This window comes from Oculina patagonica, chromosome 8 (genome assembly GCF_052425735.1).
Source record: "Oculina patagonica isolate OP01 chromosome 8, crgOcupat, whole genome shotgun sequence".
In the NCBI taxonomy this organism is placed as follows: Eukaryota; Metazoa; Cnidaria; class Anthozoa; order Scleractinia; family Oculinidae; genus Oculina; species Oculina patagonica.
This window is the reverse complement of record NC_135765.1, coordinates 21,713,158-21,737,835: the sequence shown is the minus strand read 5'-3', so window position 1 is coordinate 21,737,835 and position 24,678 is coordinate 21,713,158. Positions and strand designations below refer to the sequence as shown.

General features: G+C 37.9%; 2 protein-coding genes across 3 annotated transcripts in view; both read right to left on the bottom strand.

The window, feature by feature from the left end:
• LOC144662731 (uncharacterized) overlaps positions 1–24,678 on the bottom strand; it is a 70,859-nt gene that overhangs the window by 15,904 nt on the left and 30,277 nt on the right. The window lies entirely within an intron of this gene.
• LOC144662738 (uncharacterized) lies at positions 170–11,692 on the bottom strand. Of its 2 annotated transcripts, XM_078523631.1 has the most exons (7): positions 11,616–11,692; positions 8,582–8,658; positions 6,205–6,461; positions 5,237–5,351; positions 4,706–4,828; positions 3,857–4,118; positions 170–504 (listed from the first exon to the last, which is right to left on the bottom strand). In XM_078523631.1, the coding sequence occupies exons 3-7, from the start codon at positions 6,388–6,390 to the stop codon at positions 222–224; spliced, it is 969 nt and encodes a 322-aa protein (XP_078379757.1). In that variant the 5' UTR covers positions 6,391–6,461; positions 8,582–8,658; positions 11,616–11,692; the 3' UTR covers positions 170–221. The 2 variants fall into 2 exon arrangements, with proteins under 2 accessions (XP_078379757.1, XP_078379756.1); XM_078523630.1 differs by lacking the exon at positions 8,582–8,658 and having other exon boundaries at positions 6,205–6,467; positions 11,616–11,690.

The window sequence follows — 24,678 nt, the reverse complement described above, 5'->3', positions numbered from 1 at the left end:
TGGCATGGTATCAAGGCTTCATAGCTCAGTTGGTAGAGCAGCAACGCACCGGTATCGCGGAGGTCATGGGTTCAAATCCCGTTGTAGCCTTGGAATGTTTTTAGTCTAAACAATGCAAGTGCTTAAATTGCTTACACGCTGCGAGGATCACATCATTTAGTCACTTTCGCCCTACATACAAGGTGACTACGCTTGCAGGTGCGAGTGATAGTCGCGATTATTTAATTACTGGTTACGCTGAATTTCTTGAACTGCATTATATTACTGAAACCATTGGCAACCAATACTCCACCACGGCCTTTTGTGTTGAAATAAGCTGTGAGTGACGTCACAAGATCATTGTTGAGGTAGATATCAACGCTTTTATCTGAACTGACTTCAACACGGACAGTGAACCAGACTCCACCACTTGGGTTGCCATTTGGACAAGTGTCTCTCAGTCCCCACACGCATTGTCCATCCAACACGTGACCAGTTCTGTAGCAATCGGCCTCATCGTGCAGCCTAAATAAACAGGAGTATATGGAGGAAAAGTTAATATTCACAAAAGTTTGGCATCTTGCTTTCTAAAGGCTCGTTCACAGGCGATTTTTTTCTATCGCGTTTTCAACTATGATTTCCATGGCGGAAGGGTTACACCTATTGATCGCACGTATCAACTAATGAAGCTGCTATTTCAGTGCGATTTGATCATTTTATCACGTTTTATAGAAATCCTATTGAGAGCGTGCTAAAAATGCAGCAGATTGCAGCGCAAGCGCGATTGCCAAAAATTGCATTAAAAACACCAGTGTAGATGGGCCTTCGGTCGAGCAAGGTTGGCTAGGTAACGAATATACAATTAAGATTGAATATTTCCTAATTTGAACTTAACTTGATAACCTTAAGGCTAGATAGGAGGATGAAAACGTAACTAACCTCTCAGGTGACCAAGGAGTCAAAATAAAATTTAGGAGAACGAAAAATAACCTTTTTGGAGGGCGCAAACTTCTTTTATTATTTTTCTTTCTTTTTTCTTATTCTTTTTCTTTTGAGTGCTGTGCTGTTTGAGTGGCATGGCTGGTATGTCATGGTGTGGCAAGGCGTGGCGTGGCATGGCATGGCATGGCATGGCATGGCATGACACGACATGACATGGCATGACATGACATGGCATGGCATGGCATGGCATGACATGACATGACATGACATAGCATGAAATGACATGACGTGACATGACATGGCATGACATGACGTGACATGACATGGCATGACATGACGTGACATGACATGGTATGACATGACATGGTAACACGCAGCATGACATGACATGGCATGACATGGCATGACATGACATGACATGACATGACGTGACATGACATAACATGTGCATGACATGATATATCATGACATAATATGACATGACATGGCATGACATGACATGACATGACATGACGTGACATGACATAACATGACGTGACATGACATGACATAACATGACATGACATGATATAGCATGACATAACATGACATGACATGACATAACATGGTATGGCATGGCATGGCATGGCATGGCAGGACATGACATGACATGACATGACATGACATGACATGACGTGACATGACATGACATAACATGACATGACATGATATAGCATGACATGACATGACATGACATGACATGACATGACATGGCATGACATGACATGACATGGCGTGGCGTGGCATGGCATGGCATGGCATGGCATGACATGACATGACATGACGTGACATGGCATGGCAGGACGCAGCATGGCATGGCATAGGTACTGCGATATAAAAGTGTTTTGTTATGTTAACTATTTGATGCCACATACGATAAGTTAGAGTAAAGGAAACTCTACTATTAATACATTTAAGGGACGGACCATTAGAAAAGTGATGGGGGGATGGGGGAAAAACCAAAAAAAAATTCATGCAAGCCAAAATGGCAAGAAAAAAAAATCGTGCAAAGGGGAAGGCAAAGAAAAAAAAATTCGTGCAGAAGGAAAGGTCCTATTAATACTTGAAAATACCTGCCATCATTTAACACTTGATGAGATCTATTTTTCGACGAAATATATGGTGGAGAACGCTGAAAATAGCATTTAAGAGCCTAGAAATTTCAAAATTTTCTGGGGGAGCATGCCCCCACACCCCCTAAATGGGTTGTGATCATAACATTCCTTTAGCTCGTCTCTCTCTAGCCTGCGTAGATTGCTTACAAGTTAACTCATTTCTCAAACAGATTGCAAACAGGAATGGTACGATATACAGTGGTCTTAGTTTATGTTGTCAATTCCGGTCAAATAGGATTTCTGCAGTAATTATTTATGAATTTCTATTACGTATTGTTTTAGTTTTTGCATATGTTTATGTCTAAGTTTTCCCACGGACTTTACACAGAAATATATGGCGGCTCCATAGGGTTTCTTCACCGCACGAAGAATGGGTACGAGCTTGAAATGCCGGCAAATCAAAACAAACATGGCGGCTTCACGCGAGCGTGACATTTTCGGCGAGAAAACGCGAGACTTGCTTCCTGCCAATGAAACAACACCCGTGCTTTCCTGTGTTGAGCAGATAAAAGAGTTTACAACACCCTAAAAAGGTGTTTACAACGTCCGCGGTGCTTCTAGCCGCTTTTGTTAAGTTCGTACGATCGAAAGCAAAAGAGAAAATAAAGAATAGTCTCCGCGATTGTGAGATACTTTGAGCAGAATTTCAGAGATTCTGCTACGTAAAGGATTAAGGTATGTCTCTAACTAACCTTTGGGTTAACAGATATTCGCACAAAAACCGACAACAACGGGGAACGCTCGTCTTTACACATCAGCTCGTATGGTTCGAAAGTTCGCGCATGCTCAAATAGCGATCTTGGACAATTTCTATTCTGATGACGTAATTGTTATTCGGGCGAAAATAGAAAATTTCCCCTGGTATTTACTAGAGTTTCCTTTGGTGAAATTCCTTAAAATTTGGCATAGATGTGATACCTTTTTAACTGCCCTTTTTGCCGTTTTTTTTAAAAAAAATTTGAAAGCCAGTTTTTTTGCTAAGTCAAAAAAACACAAAATAACCAAAAACGCAAAAACGACCCGGACAACCCCTACTTTTTTGTTTTTAAAAGTTACTTCTCATCAGATTCAATCCGTTGGGAGAATTTAAAAAATTTTCACCGAAGAAAATTAAAGAAATTTAAGATCAAAGCCATAAAAACACCAAAAAATAGGACTTTTTTAGTAGATGTATGTCAAAACAAAGGCCGTTATTTTAAAAAAGAATAATGCACAACATATTTTAGTTCTTGGTTTTAATATTTCGGCAGCTTTTATTTAACTATTTTAAAAAATAACGCGAAAATGATCTCTTGATGGGTATCACCTGTGCGCGCGCCGTAATATCTAAAAAAAAACACCAAAATCTTTCTTTATGACTAATTTGCTAGCAAGTACAGTCCTGTTGTGTCGTTTTACCGGTATAAGAAACACGCTATCTGAGATCGCTGTTATGGCAAGCTTAAAATTCAGTCGTGAAAGGTACTTTAACTCAGTTACATACTGTCTGTATTGTGTACTTTAAACTGAGCTTCCCTGATAGTGTGCTTTTTCTTCTTCTTCTTCTTCTTCTTCTTCTTCTTTTTTTGTATCTGATCTCTTGTCGACCTGTAATTTATTTTCCTTTAATGCTAATGTTAACTGGCTGACTGGCTCCACTAGCCCCTATGGTTATTCCAGGCAGCTAGTACTCTTACTTTTTTTAATTTAATCTTTTTCGTGTAAGTGCAAGAGTACAATAAAGGTCGTTGTTGTTGAGCTAAAGATAAAAGACCATGTAACCACAAGAGCAGGAAACTGACCTGAAGTAAACAAAATTAAAGTTGTTTTCGTCGATAACGTTGTACATCACTCCCGGGAATCCATGATGCACACCATATGATGTAATCACATTCATCAGTTCAACCTCCATTGTGTATGAGTCACCAGCATTGATCTGCTTCTCAGGAATAACGCGACAGAATCCATCTTCAGACCAGCTACTATGATCAGCGTTAATCTCATAACTGTTTGTAGCTTCTGATATGGTCAGACTAAAACAGTTTACCACTCTTGGCGGTTGACCTGTGGACATAACGTATATGAAAATATCAGTCATGTATAATGAAATTTAGCAATCTTGAATATATGCCGCTGTTTTAGCAAATAAGGTCCATTTGTGTCTAACGTGCTTAGCTGGACGTTGTTGTCGCCAGCAATGGCAAAATAACCACTGGCTACAAGCTGCTTATTCCCAGGGACTTCTTGTTCTTTCCTGTTATTGATCTTGTCCTTCTTTTAACTGTTGTTGTTGTTGTTCTATTCCTTTGATTTGGTGTTGTTCTTTTTCTTTTTCTTTTTCTTGTTGTTGTTGTTGTTGTTGTTGTTGTTCTTATTCTTCTTCTTCTTCTTCTTCTTCTTCTTCTTCTTCTCTTGCTTCTTAGTTTGTTACTTGGGTTTATATTTCATGTTATGTCATGTTTTTATCTTCCTAAAACTTCTCTATTGAAGGACTGGATCTAAAATATATCGTTTACATAGATCATTTCTTGCATTTATTTTGTGAATTCCTATAAATATAACTTCTCTTCAGTGAGCAATGACGGAGAAATGCTCCTTGGAAGTGATTTGTTAACTAAATGCAGCGACAATGAAATAAAGCACATATTTACCTGTGCAGGTGATTCCATCTCCAATGTAGTCAGGTTTGCATATGCACTGGAATGATCCAATAAGATTGCAACAGTCCGCATAAGGTTTGCAGTTGTGACTGTTATCTTCACATTCATCGATATCTAAAACAAGGAACCAGAAAATATTAATTCGTCAAAAAATCCAATTTTTACAGGTTTTATAAGGCTACACATGCAAGGTTAGTTGTCCTTGATGTCACCACCGGCCACGAAAACACGAGAATGAATGGTGCGTAGACTGGCTCTTGGCTGACTAGTGCCTTTATCGCTCATTTATAAAAGTAGTCGTCACTGGAACCTCTCAAGGGTAATATTGACTTGATTCACGCCTCCGGAAATGGATTATGTAAACTATTAGGAGTGTCTTTTAAAATTTCCGACAAGGAACTCTGTCGCTGTTACATGGGGGTCCCCCTGGAGCCAATCCTCAACTATACCACTGCTGTTTACGATGCTTTATTAATTCTGTTTTCCACTCCAAATTTAACGGAATATCATATGGTGATGTACCTTCTTCACAATGATCTCCCTTGTATCCTTGTGGGCAAATGCATCGATATCCTTCTGCAGTAAAACCAGTTTGACATGTGGCATTACTTGGACAAGGGCTGCTTTGACAAGAATTCTGATTAACAAAAACAACAGTTCAATTTGCATGCCAGTGTAGTTCATTTTTATTTTAGTTGTAACTTATAATGACTATATAAAATGTTCAAAACTATGTAAAATTTTCTTAAATCAACAATAAATTACAATTAATAAAGGACAAATCCCACGAGTGTTTTTACTATTTAGCATCGACAGAGGAGTATTGCATAATTTTTTTAGCCCACGCCTCTTTCGGTGTAAGTTAATGGACTAGTACAAATAACTTTGAACAGTAGCGTTGTAGTGTTGCCCATTTGTAGACATCCGGGACTCTCATAGCGCGGGAAACTGTGGTCACGTATCGAGCGAAAGAGTGTGTTTTGTGTGCTTAGCGCGTATGTGAAAGTGCTACTCTGTGAATTCGAGTTGCTGGCCTTTGTGGCCTTTAGGAATACTACAAGCCTGCATTTCCTCTTTTCACCCTCCTCAATCCACTCAGGTTCTGTTTTGTTTTTGATCTGTCTTTTCCCTTCGGGCTTTCACGACGATCTATCCCCCTCGGAAATGGAGCAGGCTTGACGAATTGTCCAAAGGTGGTTTCAGCCTCGACATTCTCGAGACTGTCCTAAGTTTTAAATATTTTCGAGCATTTCCGAGGGAATCCGAAGATGTTTCGAAAATACTTTTTTAAGTTTTAAACTCAGACAGCCAGTTCAATTTTCGAACCAATCCTACAGAAAGTTGTAACAAACGTCAAAAAGCTCGGTCAGTAAAGTTCAATACAGTGAGACAATATATGTGAGATGCCAAATTTGCAATGGCCTTTCAGACCTAGAAGACATTTATATAATACTAAAAATGCTTTAGTAACTCCAAGCTTAGTTTCTTACCAAAACATATCGGTAGATATAATCATCCTTCGATACAAAATCACTGCTTGAGACTTGTAAATGAGTGCGATTGTTCAAATCACATGATGCTGTTTCACTGCTTGCTGTTGGGCCATAGTTGTAAGACACGCAGTTTGGTTCTTGGTAGCAGCGCAGTTCACAGACATTTTGGTTACGTACTTGCATGCTTGTGATCACGTGATTTTCTAGAGCCTTGTCCTTGGTTTGCGGCCGGAACTGAATTGTTCTGCAGTTATCTGAAACTGACATTAAAAAAGAATAAAATATGTAAATAGGGTATGCCCACAAACACAAAACCCTTATTTTTACTCAATTCTAAAAACTTGAACGTCGCATAACACCAAATATGAAAACGTTTTTTTTAAATAGTTAAACAGTGCAAGGCTGTTGATGTTAATAAATTTGGGTTGAGACATAAATCTGGCAAAATTAATCAAAAATCCTTAAAAACGTTTTCGAACAGGAATTTCAATTTCGTTAATGCAGCGGTTAAAGTTCTCTTTGTTTTTTAGCCGAAAAGTACATAAATATTTTATTTTTTCGGTGGCACAAATACGTAGATTACCGATGAATTCGTGTCAAATGCTCCCTGCACGTTTAGAAGGCGGCGAGATTAGACGGTACCCACGTAGATTTTCTTTTTGTCATTCTTCACGATATACCAACGATGTCGCGCCTACCTCCTAGTTTGAATAAAAGTTGATTGAGGTTTCATGTTCATAGCGGCGCTTCGCATTCTTACAAGTCTGAATTAAACTTGATATTCCGAAGCGTGGGTTCACTAGTTTGAAGAAAACTTAATCGAGATTTCATGTTCATAGCGTCGCTTCGCATTCTTACAAGTCTGAATTAAACTTGATGTTCAAAGCGTGGGTTCACTAGTTTGAACAAAACTTAATCGAGATTTCATGTTCATAGCGTCGCTTCGCATTCTTACAAGTCTGAATTAAACTTGATGTTCAAAGCGTGGGTTCACTAGTTTGAATAAAGCTTAATCGAGATTTCATGTTCATAGCGTCCCCTTGAATTCTTACAAGTCTGAATTAAACTTGATGTTCAAAGCGTGGGTTCACTAGTTTGAACAAAACTTAATCGAGATTTCATGTTCATAGCGTCCCCTTGAATTCTTACAAGTCTGAATTAAACTTGATGTTCCGAAGCGTGGGTTCACTAGTTTGAACAAAACTTAATCGAGATTTCATGTTCATAGCGTCCCCTTGAATTCTTACAAGTCTGAATTAAACTTGATGTTCAAAGCGTGGGTTCACTAGTTTGAATAAAGCTTAATCGAGGTTTCATGTTCATAGCGTACGTCGCTTTGCATGTTCACAAGTCTGAATTAAACTTGATGTTCAAAACGCAGTTTACAAGTTTGAATAAAACTTAATCGAGGTTTCATGTTCATAGCGTCGCTTCGCATGTTCACAAGTCTGAACTAAACTTGATGTTCAAAGCGTGGGTTTACTAGTTTGAACAAAACTTAATCGAGATTTCATGTTCATAGCGTCAAAAAAAAAAAAAAAAAACAACAGATAACGCTTTGCATTCTTACAAGTCTGAATTAAACTTGATGTACAAAGCGTGGGTTCACTAGTTTGAAAAAAAGTTGATCGAGGTTTCAAGTTCATAGCTCCCGATAGCTGACGTTTTCGATGTTATTCATTGCGCGATCTGGTCGGCTATTCGAATAAGTCAGCTGGCACAGTAAGCTCAGTTTTAAAGTTCGCGGCAATTGTGAACCATTTTACACACGAGTGGCGTTTTTGAATGGGTATTGTTTTGGTCTTGGTGACCATTGTCATTCAGTCGTAGGCTTGAAACAATTGCCCACTTGCTCGAAACGCGCCATTTTCAAACGCAACTTCAACCAGCAGTTTTCAAACTCAAAACAATAGTGGTTATAGTTCGTAAATTTTCAAAATTAAAACGGATTTTGTTAAAGGAAAGTGGTATCTTGCATTTCGTGCCGTGCGTAGGTTTCCTCGAAACAGTGTAAAATGTTCTTAAAATCACTTTCAAAAATGGTCTTCATACTAAAATACCATGTTTTTGCTGTATTTTCAAGTTCAAAACAATAGTCCTTCCACTTTGCTTAATGCTCTTCATTTTAGGCTTAAATTATAGGTACATCATTCTTCTTCAAAGAGCCGTGCGTAGGTTTTAAGATTTTGACTTCTATAAAGCGCCGAAGCAAGTTTAATCAACGCTACTTGACCAATTTTAGTCCTTTCTTCTCTTATTGTGAGCGCTCTCGTATTCAAATTTGCCGCTTCGTGGATTATGAATAATTAATGATGTCCACGCATTCTGCCCTATGTCGGTAGCAGCGTAATTCACAGACCAGTTGGTTACGTACTTTCATGCTTTTGATCACGTGATTTTCTAGAGCCTTGTCCTCTGTTTGCGGCTCGAACTCAATTGATCTGCAGTTATCTGAAATAGCTATTTTATCAAAAAATCAACAGCGTAAACAATAGTGTTAAAATAAAATGTTTTTACTTTTGTGTTACAGTAAGTATTTGGGATAACATTGCTGAAAATGCGAGGTAAGCTTAGGGTTTTATGATTTCATGCTTTGCCACAGACAATCAATTTATGAGTATGTATGAACAGGCTCACCCTGCGAGAAGAACCTCTTTTAACTTCCCTGCGGTTAAGTATATCAGTTTATTATATAAACATCAGTGAAATACCGGGAAATCTTTTGCGCATAAAATCATATATTCACACGTGAAAATAAATACATATTATATGGCTACAATAGTACGCGCGCTCTGATTGGCTGCTGAGCGGGCATTATTTTCTTGTAATGACCGGGCATTATGGGAATTTTTCTCGGCTCGACGGGTTTTTGAGTTGTGAGTAAAAGCTACTAGCGAGGGGGCAAAAACAACAAAAAATGCCGACAAAATATAACTATCTTTTCAATACAGTAACTGAAAGAAAAATATAAGCATACCGATACTTCTTTAGTATGAGCGACGAAGAGAGCCACAGAGAGCGAGAGCGAGTTTTACCTCCAGTGTTTTTTTTTCTTGATAATACTCTTTAAAGGCCATATAACAAATAACTTATTAACCTCGTCCGTTTGGTCATTACAGGGGAATCTCAGACCTCGACCTTGATGTATTGACCTCCCTGTCGCTCGGTCAATACATCAAGGCCTCGGTCTGAGATTCCCCTGTAATGACCTCACTCTCGGTTAATAAGTAGTATTTAAACATGATCTTCACATGTGCAGATATCGATTTCAAAACATTTTCTGACAAGTTTGCCCTGTTTAAATGCTGAATGAGCCAAAGTAAATCGATATTAAGTCGAAACATCTTCGGATCTTCGTCGGCAATCTTCGGCAATCTTCGGATATCTTTGGAAAAGTTCGGAAAATGTTCGGAAACATTCGTACGACATTCGGATAGCATTTTGCAAATCTTCGGAAATCTTCGGAAAATGGTCGGAAATCTTCGGAAAATCGTCAAAAACATCGTAATTAGTAGGTTTATATAATAAACAGAATGCGCGAACGAGTGGGATCGGATATCAATTTGAACACGAGAAGATAAATTTCATATCTCCAAGCAACCATGTAATATCCTCTTTGTATTACTTTATTCAATACGCCATTTTCGAGTAACCCTTTTCCTTTGTCTCAAAACGAGTCCTCGTAAAAATCACAAATCACAAAAGGCATCCAAAAACCAAAACGTCGCTGTTCGCTAAACATGTTTAGCTTTGAGTAATTAAGATTTCTCGGAACAAAAAACTTTCTTACAGTTAAAATAAAACAATTAACGCCTGAAAAATTGCAGCTATAGAATTTATAAACAAGGAGACGTAATCAGGATATGGTACCTTAGATATATACTAGTTATGCAACGCTTTCGAGTGGTATACTATGGAATATCCCACGAGTCACTTGTATTTTCTCGGTATACACACGAGCCTTTAGGCGAGTGTGTATACGAAGAAAATACAAGTGACAAGTGGGATATTTCATAGTATACCACGAGAAAGTGTTGTGTAACTATTTTATACCATGCCATAGAAAATACGCTCACTAAATTTCATCGAGAATAAGATCGCAGCGCACGATGGGAAGGTTGGGTTGAATACCGTCGAATATACAACGGCTTTCCTGTATTCTGATTGGCTGTATTTTCTATGGCATGGTATAAATCTGAAGATGTAACTCGAGGAGAAAATTTAGCACTTTTCTAGCATATTTCCTAAGCGTTATTCGCGAACGATATGTTACGCCCATTTCAGGATAAGCGTGGGTTGTTGTCGACTAACAAATTATTATTGCTTCACTGTAAATCCTGAACATTCTTTTTGACATTGTTGACCCTAAGCGTGATAAATTAATTATTTCGCATTTTCTTGAGGTTTTGGTTGTGTTCTTGACTTAAAACAATTGTTATGTCTTGAAAAATGGAACTTCTAAATTAAAAAAAATACCACGCTTTATGTAGCTAGGTTCCTTTATTTTCTGTAATGATCCTTTAGAAGGAACATAAAGGAACATTTTCATGCATACCTTGAGAAAATTTTTTATGCGAAGAAACCTTGAATTATTCGTACGATCCCATGCGTTAAGCAACTTGAATTATTTAGCAGTTTTAAGAAAACATCTTTGATAGCGTTCTCTACAACACAAAAAATAAAATAACCGCAAGGAATACAAAAATGAATATACGCAGACCTTATCACAAAACACTGTTAAAATTTGCTATTTGTGGATCAATTTGCTTCTTTCAAAAATCATGCTTATACAGGAAGCCCAGTAAACAAAAGCTAGTGCATTCAGAATTATTTTTTTTGTCAACTTTTATTATTGAGGACCACGGAATGAATTAAGTCACTGAATTTAATCGCCTAGTATTAATATTCCCTTTAAAGTCATGTACTGTTGTATTCGATTCTGTAATTCAACACCGCAACTGGCAAAAAAAATTCTTGCAAAATTCCTTAATCTAACAGCGTCTTACGAGGCAAGTGCTAGTAGAGCAAACGTTAGAATTTTACTATAACTCGATCCAATGTCTGCTTAGTGATCATTTTTTTCGAAAAGTTATCGAGCAATAACAAACACTTGTTTGAGGTTTTCAAATCGAGTAAAATAAAATTTCCAAGCGAATGGCCAATGATCGTGAAATTTAAGAAACTTTTTGTGTCAAAGTATCTTTCAAAAATGTAAAAACAAAGCACGCACCTTGGTAAAACAATGAGAGATTTAAAAAAAACGACAGAAGTTTTCATCTATGAAGCGTCAGAATGCTATTTTCTAGAATGCTACTAGGGAATGTAGATATTCAAACAGACATAAGTAAAATATATAATAAAAAACGATACAAAGTGAAACAGAAGCAGAAACAAATTCGAACACTTACTGCCATTCAAGGTAGGCAAACAGAGAAAAAGTAGGTATGGCTTCAGATTCAGCATATTCATGCAACTGGCCTTTGAATTCATATCAAAGGCATTTTGAGGAAGAATCACATCATGACTGCTCCATTCTAGAATGTTTCACAAACTTGTTAATAATTCATTAGCTTAAAGCAAAACAAATCATAACAGTGACGGTGTTTGGAAATTTGTCCTTATTAGCATACTATTTTTTTTAGTATGCTAATTTATTTTCATTTTATTTTTTTCCATTTTCTCCCCAGTTTTCAATGCGGGCATAATTAGACCTCAGTATGAAAAAAACAATTTCCAACAGGCTTAAATAGAGAACAATAGTCAGGGCTTTAGTTGTGGTGGTATTTGCGTAAGTGGTTGTTTTGGCTGATGAAAGAGCTCTGTTATGTTATTTTTTATCAGTGCTTCAAGAAACACTTCCCGCTGCTCGTCAGCAAAACTCGTCAAAAAACACCCCAAACTCCCAGCTATTATAAATGCAGATTGACCGCTCAAAAATAAACCGGTATTTCTATGCATAAATGCTTCTGAAACAAACTTCCGTGTCTCTCGTGCTTAGAAATGGACTTAAATAACTCTGATCATTCATTGATTTTTATCTGACCGCCAAATGAATAAACTTAATTAACGGAGCTCGAGCGCAATCTATAAATACGTCACGTCAAGCTCAAACGATGTTCATTTCACAGCAGTTAGAATTTTACTCGAGCTTCTGTATCTCTTCGACTTTCATTGCTGATAACGAGCATTCTGCCTGGAGACACAAAACTTCGTTTGGCCAAAAGGTAGGCGAAAAGATTTAGAGAAATCTTTAAGCGTAAAATAAGAATTCCTTAATTTGCATATTTGTGAAAACAGCCAGATAACACGAACAGTTGAAGTTATGTCTGAAAGGTATTTTCACTAGTATAAAACCGTTTTATGACATTCTTGCTTTCCTAGTAATTTTTAAAGAAAAAGTAAGAATGACCCTGTTACGGAATGGGCAATTTCTTAAACAGTGATTTGGGAAATGCGAGCAACAGAAGTTCTTGTGAAACGAATATTGAATAACAACAGCATATAATCTCAACAACAAATAAAATAAAGTTGCCGACATAAAAATTTGGAGAAACGATCGTACGCTCAAAACTCGCCATATCTTTGGCAAAGATCATGTATTTGTTTAAGATAAGCAAAGAATACATGGAAACTGCTTATTATAAACGACTGTAACCCTTTCATGATTCTCCCGATTATTTGCTGTTAAATGAGCTGATCCGCTGAAATGGCGCTGAAATGGCCAATTTACTAGAGGTTCCATAATTTTTTATTCTTAACGGTTACATTTCCCCAATTTTTTTATTAATGGAATCAATTCACCAATGAACAAGCTTTGTTCATGGTAAATGGCTAGTTCTAAATCGAGATAACAGTGGAGTTATTAGCCTTTCATTTTGTAGTAAATTTGAGACTGTTCAAAACATCGTTAACATACCTTCGAACTTCTTGGCCGTTGATCATCCAAACTCAACATTTGCCGAATCTATTTTGATATATAGAAAGAAGAAAGATAGTTCTTTATAACTATGCCAAGTATGATCGAGAAACTGTGACGGCAGGTTCAGTGTCGAAGTAACAAGAACACCTTCGATCCGCCATGTTGGCGAGCCGTCACGGACGCTTCAAATCGGCCTTCTCGATATTTTCCAAAATAAAAAGAATTGAAACTTTTTAATATACATTTGGCAGTTAGGACCCTAAAACAAGACTGCATGCCAAATTTCAGCGAAATCGGTGTGAGGTACGGTGTCCGGCCAAAGTTCGAATCTTATAGACTATGACAATTAATCTCTCTATTGACTCTTCAGAACGTCAGCTTTCGTATCGTAGTCATTCTGAATTCTTGTGAACGCTATCGCCGTTGTCAAGGTTATGAAAGGGTTTTCATGTATCCAGAAGTCCCCATTTTAATGCAACCATTAATCATCAACGCCGATTAAAGTATCATGGACAAACAACAGAAAGACCACGTTTTCAGCATCACCCACACGTTCAATTGTCCTCATTTTATTGTCAGACAGTCGGGGTATCTTCACCAGAGACAATCAGCTACAACGAGAGAGACTCAGTAGTTTTTACTAAAAAGAAAACTGTAGCTAGTTGAACGACTGTTTATTCATCCTAACTTAACTAGCTGGTCCTTATTGCTAAGTGTATGACACATTAAACGACTATTGTATTGTATTGTATTGTATTGTTGACAGGTTTTGATAAATTGATATTGGACGCCTTGATACAACCCGGGCAAAAGGAATATCTAAAAGGTAAGTTAGAGCCCCTAGAATACTGAACAGACCGACCGTGTAACACGAATTAAAAACCGCCTGTAAATTCGTTTAGTGTAGCACCGCATTTAGACAGCGTACGGCATGCTTTCAACAGAAAGCCCTTATTTTGTATTGTGTGTTTGATGGCGCGGAGCGCAGTCAACTTACAAATGCGAGCGTTTGGAAAAAATATTCTCATTGTCTGGGTATCAGCTTCTTGTTGGACTTCTTTGGAAAAGAAGAAAAAGCTTGAACCAACGCAAAATGTCAAGTTGAAACATTTTTATCATAATCTAATTTAAAATCAACAATTAAAGTTTACGACAGTAGTTTTGTGATATTCTTTTATGACATGCAGTACAGAAAAATACAGAAAAGAATACTAATGAAATTTTCAAATAGCCGTTTGCAAAAGCAATAGTTGTAACTGTTAAGCTTAACGCAATTTTAAACAATGTAAAATCGGTAAAGTTACTAAATATAAACAGCAAACATTGACAATGACATGCAACACCAATAAAGCATACTGCACACTAAGTGCACATCATATTATTTATTTAAAAAGTCTATAAACCAAAAGTGAATAATAGTGAAAATTAAAAACGGCAGCTCACACAAGAAATTTGTCGATACATCGGTACAAGTTCGAATTCTCTGAAGGGGACGTTGCGAATGTTATTGTACTCTTGAATCTCAAGATCTTGCTCTTAATATTGGCAACCCCCGCATGACGAAAATCAGGTAGTTATTCTTACCACACGACAAATTTCGGTTAACACGTGGATGGTAAATAATTATGATAATATATTTCTAACTTGTTTCAACAAAAGGTGCCCGGCCGGCTGAAAAAGAGGCTTGAAATTAACCAACAGCCACCCTCCCTCCCCCTGAAGTCCCCTGGCTAGACCAGGACCAGGGGGGGTCGAGCAGAGTGCCTAGTCCAGCCCGCTGACAGCCAAGCTGCCACAGGGCTGCAGCTGCCTGACAGTCACAAGAAAATACTCATTAAAATACCATGACCTTGCTGTGTCTGGCTAGGTCTGGTGAAAATGACACAAAAACACTCCACTATGCCCACCCCCCTAGAAAGCCAGCAATTCAACCCCTGACCCTGGGCTCCCTAGTGCTGGTAGCCCTACCACTCTGCTACCCGGCACAACCTTCCAAGACGTTGCCCCCCCCCCCCCCCTCAATTTTTTCTTGCGGGACTGGCTTGAAGGCCTACTAACGTCGGCCTTCAAGCACGGTTCGCGGAGTCAACCTTTTGTCAAATCAGTGTAGAAATATAAACTTAAATAAGCAGCAACAGGAGATAAGTAGCTTGGAGATAAGTGGCTTGGTCTAGGTAGATTACTATTATCTCTAAAAGGAAAACCAAGTAAAGGAGCAAATACCACAGTCGATTTGTAGTATGTCCATTGCCGGGTCTATTTGTCGAGTAGGAGCGACCTCCGTCGTCAACTACGGCTTTGGTGGCTCTGTTGTTGTTGATGGTAGCTTCACAATAGTCATGAATGGAATCCGCGTCGGTGGTCTGGTTAGCCTGTTTTCTAGCCTCCGTGAATTTATTTATTAATTCCGCTTCAGTTCTGCCGCTTTGAGTAAAATGTACACCCATTTCACGGAGAACTTCTTTCAATAGTTGCACAGTCATGTCTTCTGCACGTCCCTTCTTCCGCTGCTCTCCCCGGCTTTATCCGCTTCTTCAGACATCGTGCGCTCAGGTCTCCGGGTCAGGTCACGACCAGTCGTTTTACGATTGCGAAAATCTTTTTACGGATATCCTGGAGAATTGTTCTGGGTATGCCCAAGTACACCGCAAGATATCGATAAGAATCGATGGCAATCGATGAAAATCGATAGCAATCGATGGCAATCGATGTAATTAAGGAAATTTTATTTGTGACTATCGATTGGTCATCGATTGGCCGATGCCAATCGATGTCAATTAACTAACCTCTGCGATTACGCTAAGGATAACTTCGAGTCGTGCAAATCCTATACAAGCAAGGATCTCAAAGGCCAAAACATGACGTGCGATTCATCCTGCTGATCCACTGACCTCTGCAATGAGTCTGCAGTACCGGCGGTCAGCGTCATCATGCTGGTAGCATGCACCTTGTGGGCTTTGGTCCGTTATGTCACGTGGTACCTATTTCCATTGCTAGCAATTGCGTGTCATTTGTTCTTTAAAGACTTAAAAGGGGACAGTGATTTTAAAGATAAACTGATCAAAAGTAAATGTGATAAGTCAAAAGTTTTCATGATTTTCTATAGCCATGTAAAACAATTTTTATAACTAAATAGAGCCTATGGCCACAAAATATCATTGTCCACCTCATAGTATCTTTTATAATAAATAATAACAATTTGTATAGCGCAGGCTTCCATCTATTGTTCAGTCGCACATAACAAACCTAAGTCGATAGCTGGATTTGATTGCGTAAAAATGGAAACTTTTTTCCAGCACTTCACAACAGAACAAGGTTAGCAATAAATCATAACACTGAGGAGAAAACAGAAGAGAACCATAGGTGGCGGAGCAGGGGGGGGCTGAAACCCCCAAACGAAAATTTGGGGGGGGGGAGTGACGGGCACGTTTTGGTGCCAAAAATATCGCGATCGCAGTGTAAAAATGGTTTGTTAAGATATTCCCTCTCGTAGACATTTCAACACGATCGTATTGGCGAAGTAAATATTTTGTAGGACTTCCCATTAAGAAACCTCTTTCCATAATGCTACTAGTAGAGGTTCACAAACTGTTCAGATTGTTTTTTGACGTTATGTTTGATATTGGCGACTTCAGAGCCTCATTTTATACCCTCTGACGAAGCATGGGTCAAGAAGCACCATGAAGTAGGATCGTCTTAACTGTCCTTAGAAATTAAAATGAAAACTTTAAATTTAAGGTATTTCTTTCACTGAAAACAATTGCAAAGAAACGGATGACTTCTGGCTTGCTGTTTTTAATACTGAACGATCGAAGGTTCAAACATCGAAACTTTCTTTGAAGACTTCGGTAAAACTCGTTCATCAGATACATGTATATGGGTTTCGAACAACGTTCAGTATCTTCGGAAATCTTCGGTGTAAAAACTGCTCATGATACAAAATGTAGCTAGAACGGAAAAAAAATTGCAACAAATATAAAAACCTGCCAGAATTTTTCAGACAGTCTAATACTCAACCACCTACCCCGCCCCCCGTCCGCCGGAGACCCCCCACCCACCCCCACGTTCCAAAACGCTTCACCGCCACTGATTAGTGGGTTAGTAAATCAAAGATCTCTTCAAGATATCGACTTTTCTTGAATGAAGTTAGTATGAGTAGAACGTTTATCCTGGGCATTGTTGTTCGAACATATCATGGAAGAATTCAAACGTCTGTCAGTTCAAGCATTTTTTTATTTTCGCGGAGGAAATGTAATTTGTGATGATCTTAAATTAGCATAAATTACTATTTTGCCGGCACGGATCAGAGGGCTGGGTGCGGGTTTGAGGTGCGCAGTGTATAGTGGGATTTGAGTTTAAATAGGTGGCCGTTAGAAAGGTGAGACATTCTACGGTCAGCCTTCGCTACGTTTTGGTCAATGTTTGGTTATATTTGTTTTTCCTATGTCATCAGTGGATGCAGGATTACGCTTCGTTTTGTTTAAATAATTGTATCACTGTAAGATCATATATTTCGAATGACGCTTCGTCTTGTTTAAATATTTAGGTTTGCTATCAGAATTGTATCACTGTAAGATCGTATATTTGGAAAAGTATTTGTTTACAGTAGTTAAATATGAATACCATAAACCCCCAAGGGTTGCGCCACTGCCTTGGTCGGGGCCACACGTTCCCCATTTTCTCCACTTGCTGGTTTTTAGGGGTTTTCGTGTTCGGCTTTGGTGCACTTAGTATTTGTCTTTTATTCATACCTTGTATTATATGTTGAGATGGAATAAACATGACGATGGCTTAGCTGGCCAACGCACCCAATTTAATCAATGTCTTGTGTGTCCGGATGTGTAGTGGAGGCAAAGTATGCTGTATTTGTCAGTAGCGACGACTGGGCGCTTTGCGACTCATTTACGTGACAATCACGGCATCATAAACCTGCAAAATACAAACAGAACGAGACAGTCACGGCATCATAAACCTGCAAAATATAAACAGAACGAGACAGTCACAAGGCATCATAAACCTGCAAAATATAAACAGAACGATACAGTCACGGCATCATAAACCTGCAAAATATAAACAGAACGAGACAGTCACAAGGCATCATAAACCTGCAAAATATAAACAGAACGAGACAATCACGGCATCATAAACCTGCAAAATATAAACAGAACGAGACAGTCACGGCATCATAAACCTGCAAAATATAAACAGAAGGAGACAGTCACAGGCATCATAAACCTGCAAAATATAAACAGAACGAGACAATCACGGCATCATAAACCTGCAAAATATAAACAGAACGAGACAATCACGGCATCATAAACCTGCAAAATATAAACAGAACGAGACAATCACAAGGCATCATAAACCTGCAAAATATAAACAGAACGAGACAGTCACGGCATCATAAACCTGCAAAATATAAACAGAAGACGTAGACAATCACGGCATCATAAACCTGCAAAATATAAACAGAACGAGACAATCACGGCATCATAAACCTGCAAAATATAAACAGAAAGAGACAGTCACAAGGCATCATAAACCTGCAAAATATAAACAGAAGGAGACAGTCACGGAAAAACCTGAAAATATAAACAAAAGACAATCACGGCATCATAAACCTGCAAAATATAAACAGAACGAGACAGTCACGGCATCATAAACCTGCAAAATATAAACAGAACGAGACAGTCACAAGGCATCAGACACCTGCAAAATATAAACAGAACGACACAGTCACGGCATCATAAACCTGCAAAATATAAACAGAAAGAGACAGTCACGGCATCATAAACCTGCAAAATATAAACAGAACGAGACAATCACAAGGCATCAGACACCTGCAAAATATAAACAGAACGACACAGTCACGGCATCATAAACCTGCAAAATATAAACAGAAACGAGACAGTCACGGCATCATAAACCTGCAAAATATAAACAGAAAGAGACAGTCACGGCATCATAAACCTGCAAAATATAAACAGAACGAGACAGTCACAAGGCATCAGAAACCTGCAAAATATAAACAGAACGACACAGTCACGGCATCATAAACCTGAAAAAAAAAAAAAGAAAAAAAGAGAAGGAAAAAAACGGAAAAAAAAAAAAAAAAAAAACGGAAAAAAAAACCTGCAAAATATAAACAGAACGAGACAGTCACGGCATCTTAAACCTGCAAAATATAAACAGAACGAGACAGTCACGGCATCATAAACCTGCAAAATATAAACAGAAGAAGACAGTCACGGCATCATAAACCTGCAAAATATAAACAGAACGAGACAATCACAAGGCATCAGACACCTGCAAAATATAAACAGAACGACACAGTCACGGCATCAGAAACCTGCAAAATATAAACAGAAAGAGACAGTCACGGCATCATAAACCTGCAAAATATAAACAGAACGAGACAATCACAAGGCATCAGACACCTGCAAAATATAAACAGAACGACACAGTCACGGCATCATAAACCTGCAAAATATAAACAGAAAGAGACAGTCACGGCATCATAAACCTGCAAAATATAAACAGAACGAGACAATCACAAACCAAAAAAAAAATAAGGCATCATAAACCTGCAAAATATAAACAGAACGAGACAGTCACAAGGCATCATACACCTGCAAAATATAAACAGAACGAGACAGTCACGGCATCATAAACCTGCAAAATATAAACAGAAAGAGACAGTCACGGCATCATAAACCTGCAAAATATAAACAGAACGAGACAGTCACGGCATCATAAACCTGCAAAATATAAACAGAAAGAGACAGTCACGGCATCATAAACCTGCAAAATATAAACAGAACGAGACAGTCACAAGGCATCAGACACCTGCAAAATATAAACAGAACGAGACAGTCACGGCATCATAAACCTGCAAAATATAAACAGAAAGAGACAGTCACAAGGCATCATAAACCTGCAAAATATAAACAGAAAAAGACAGTCACGGCATCATAAACCTGCAAAATATAAACAGAAGGAGACAGTCACAAGGCATCATAAACCTGCAAAATATAAACAGAACGAGACAATCACAAGGCATCATAAACCTGCAAAATATAAACAGAACGAGACAGTCACGGCATCATAAACCTGCAAAATATAAACAGAAGGAGACAGTCACAAGGCATCATAAACCTGCAAAATATAAACAGAACGAGACAGTCACAAGGCATCATAAACCTGCAAAATATAAACAGAACGACACAGTCACAGGCATCATAAACCTGCAAAATATAAACAGAAAGAGACAGTCACGGCATCATAAACCTGCAAAATATAAACAGAACGAGAGTCACAGATACTAATATAAAAAAAAAATCACAAGGCATCAGACACCTGCAAAAAATAAACAGAACGAGACAGTCACAAGGCATCAGAAACCTGCAAAATATAAACAGAACGAGACAGTCACGGCATCATAAACCTGCAAAATATAAACAGAAAGAGACAATCACGGCATCATAAACCTGCAAAATATAAACAGAACGAAACAGTCACAAGGCATCATAAACCTGCAAAATATAAACAGAACGAGACAATCACGGCATCATAAACCTGCAAAATATAAACAGAACGAGACAGTCACAAGGCATCAGACACCTGCAAAATAAAAAAAGAACGAGACAATCACGGCATCATAAACCTGCAAAATATAAACAGAACGAGACAATCACAAGGCATCAGATACCTGCAAAAAATAAACAGAACGACACAGTCACGGCATCATAAACCTGCAAAATTTAAACAGAAAGAGACAGTCACGGCATCATAAACCTGCAAAATATAAACAGAAGGAGACAGTCACAAGACATCATTAACCTGCAAAATATAAACAGAACGAGACAGTCACAAGGCAACAGACACCTGCAAAATATAAACAGAAGGAGACAGTCACAAGGCATCATAAACCTGCAAAATATAAACAGAACGAGACAATCACGGCATCATAAACCTGCAAAATATAAACAGAAGGAGACAGACACGGCATCATAAACCTGCAAAATGTAAACAGAACGAGACAGTCACAAGGCTTCAGACACCTGCAAAATATAAACAGAACGAGACAATAAAGAGAGTCAAGGCATCATAAACCTGCAAAGTGTAAACAGGAAAAACAATAAAGACAGTCATTAGGCATCATAAACCTGCAAAGAATAAACAGAACAACTGGCAATAAAGACAGTCGCGGCATTATAACCCTGCAAAATATAAACAGAAGATAACAGTAAATTAAGACAGTCACAGCATCATAAACCTGCAAAGTATAAACAGAACAAAACAATAAAGACACTCACGTTATCATAAACCTGCAAAGTATAAACAGTACATAACAATAAAGACAGTCAAGGCATTATAAACCTGCAAAGTAAACAAAACGAATTAATAAAGACAAAATAAACAGAGCAAAACAATAAAGATAGATAAGGCATTGTACACCCTCAAAGTGGATGATTACATTTTCTTACTCTTATCATTATTTTATTTTTACTTACCAGAAATTTGTTACCTATCTTTGAATGCTCAATGTGTCCCGTTGAAGTATGTGAAACAGAAATGAAAAATAAAATTGATTAGGAAGAAAGTGTACATTGTTTCTCTTTTGGAGGCATCACTTATTTCTAGTTGAAAATTTTATGAACACAAGATATTGAGAAACGTTGTTGAGCATTGTTAATGTCAAACCAATATTGCCAAGAAAAATTATTGCCAGTATTGGTGTCATAATTTTTAAAATGTTTTTTTTTTGTACAAGGAAATCTGATGGGCCCTTTTGAAATACTACTAACTAGATAATGTTTGAGGTGAACTACATTTTGGATAATTCGTGACAAGGACAGGACATAATATTCAATGATAGCAGGAAGAAAGCAGGTGTCACTATGAAGCTGCAAGCGTGAGCCACATATTGGCCACACAAAAGCACAACAGCGAAAAGAATTATCTTAAAACTGAAAAGGGGTGCATGCAAGGACAAAATGAAGACTCTACCAATCATTTAGAAGCTCACTTTACTGCTGAGACACAAGAGATCACTGAGAACCCGATAATCCATCAGTGGGACCAGGAAACCAGAAGGTCTACGAGGAATCTGGACATTCAGGTGAACACGGGATAACACAAGCTACCATGTAGGATAAACGGCATCTATGGCAAGGAAACTTAGACTCAAGACCTGACTCTTGAAGTCTTGAACTGAGAAACCACACGGAGAACCCGAGTCCAAACCGAATAGCCACAAGTAGGCTTGCAGAACCAGGGGAACACCCAAATGCCCATCAAGTTACTCGATTGACCATTGGTCTGCCCGAATAGCATTCCCATTTGAAAGAGTCAGGTTACAAAGTAGCACCAATAGTGTCACAGAGCAAAATGGCAACACAGAAAAACAATAATAATTACAGTAGCTAATCACCGCTTCTACCCGAAGCTCGCATAATCATAGGGACACTTGATTTCCTTGTTTAGAAATGGAAGAGTAGGTTTCTAATTCTTACATAAATGATCATTACCATACAAAAGTTTTACCTATTTTAAACAACCGTTTTTACTTACCATAAGTGTCTTTCTTGTTCTTGGATGCTAAATGGGTCTCGTCGCGTGACCCACCTGAATAGTAAACAAACCATAACACGATTAATAACTCATCGCATATCTTTAGAGTTATCAAAACCTAACAGGATTAGTAACTTATTATTTCGCGATGTCTAATAGAGCAGGATTGCCGAGAATCTACAAAGATTAATCACGCCCTTGGACCACTATTAACACTTTTTTCCCATGTCCCCTTTGCTAAATGAACAGCTAAAACATAATTTACTACTAACTTGATCTCAGGTAAAAGCAGAAAGAAAAAAATGGACTGCCTCTTTCTAGTTTAAAGGCAGTTAACGTAAAAAACTAAAGTAAGGGAAAATATTAAGCTATTTTCTCTTACTTAAAAGGTTTAACTTCAATATTACCTTTAGAACTCGTAGAAAGTCCCGGCCAGCCACGCGGATTGTCTCCTTTAAAATATTTTGGCTTGGTTAACGGTCATACTGGAAATATTAAGAAAAAGAAATTAAGTTAGCTGACAATAAGCGTTACCAATTTTTTATCACTATTAAAAGCATTTGCTTACACACTTTTAAGGTTAAGGTCGCGGGGGATACCTAGCCATGAATTAATTCGCAAGGAGCGTGCCACCGATCAACCACCCATTCAATAAATAATTATTACTCGCTTTGTCTACTTTAATATTGTCTACATTGTGGAAAGTTAAGAGAAAGTACTAAGCAAAGGATAGAAGAAACTGAAGTAAATGACAAAAGAGACTGTTGACAGCTACAAGCATAGATGATTAGAAAAAGATCGATCTGGGCGGATTCTTGTACTTCTCATTTTGGTGGTTTTGAAGTATACCTTTACAACAAGAATCGCCACTTCTTCAACGAAATTTTTTAACTTATTTCATTGAAAGCGTTTTTTCTGCTTTTCAAACGCTCTCCAAATAATGTATGAATATATATATATTGAATATGCTAAAGCCTAGTTTAACAGGGAAAATTTAAATTGTACTTCATGAAGTTGTGTCGGTTTTAGGCGAAAATCTCAAAATTAACTGGTTTCATTTGTTGTACATTTACAGGCATTTTTTACTGACACTTTCTACTTGAATGTTTTGTTTCACACTTTTTGTGTTTTAGTTGGCGAAGTTATCTGTCAAAAGCGAAATTTTGTTTCATTTTGACAAGCAAATGTTCTTTTGTATTAAAGTGCAGCGAACGGAACAGCAATAAATAGTCGACTTTGAATAACGTTTATATCTCACACAACAGTGACAAACAAATGCGGTGGTTTCTAGGAACGAATTAAAGTCAATACAAACAGTTTAACTTAGCGGAAAGAAATTAGCGCCGTACAACATAGGTTAACTAGAAAATGAACGATAAAGAACAGTATATACCTGACGATTGGGATACGACAGAAACGCGCGAAGAACTATTTGAATTTGCGCGCGGGAGATCTGGATCGATGGCGCGCAACCGAAAAGGGATTGGTTCCCCTACAGAACGTTTTGTAAATCAAATCAAAACATGACTGATAACTGCTTTGCGATCGCAATTTACAGACTGTAGAATATATTAATATTTATTTAAAAATCCCGCAAACCAGTCAAATTAAAACAACAGGTAATTAAAGGAACTGTGTCACAGCCGAGTGAAGTTTATTTTATTGAGTTTTGCTAAATACTCGCTATGAATCCTAATCGGCTGCAAATGAATTACCTCTATGGATCTAAATAACAAATCCATAGCTTCATTGAAGCCAAATGTGTCTCCTGGGCGTTATAACTTAAAGTTACAAGAAACAACATGAACTTTAAAAACTGTTCAGCCCAACAATATTTCAAAAAACTATATCGCAATCCGTTTCAATCTTCGTCCGTTTTGGTTATCCGTATATTCTTTTGTACAATGTACTTGCTGTGTTATTGAAATGTTCCTTCACTGTTTTATAAGGTTATTTTTATATTTCACTAAATTTGATGG

Coding starts and splice junctions, on each gene's coding strand:
- LOC144662738 (XM_078523630.1), bottom strand. CDS start 11,676: ATGAATATGCTGAATCTGAAGCCATACCTACTTTTTCTCTGTTTGCCT. Junction 5,352..6,204: donor ATATCTACCGATATGTTTTG/GTAAGAAACTAA, acceptor TTTGTTAATCAG/AATTCTTGTCAAAGCAGCCC. Junction 4,829..5,236: donor GGGAGATCATTGTGAAGAAG/GTACATCACCAT, acceptor TCCTTGTTTTAG/ATATCGATGAATGTGAAGAT.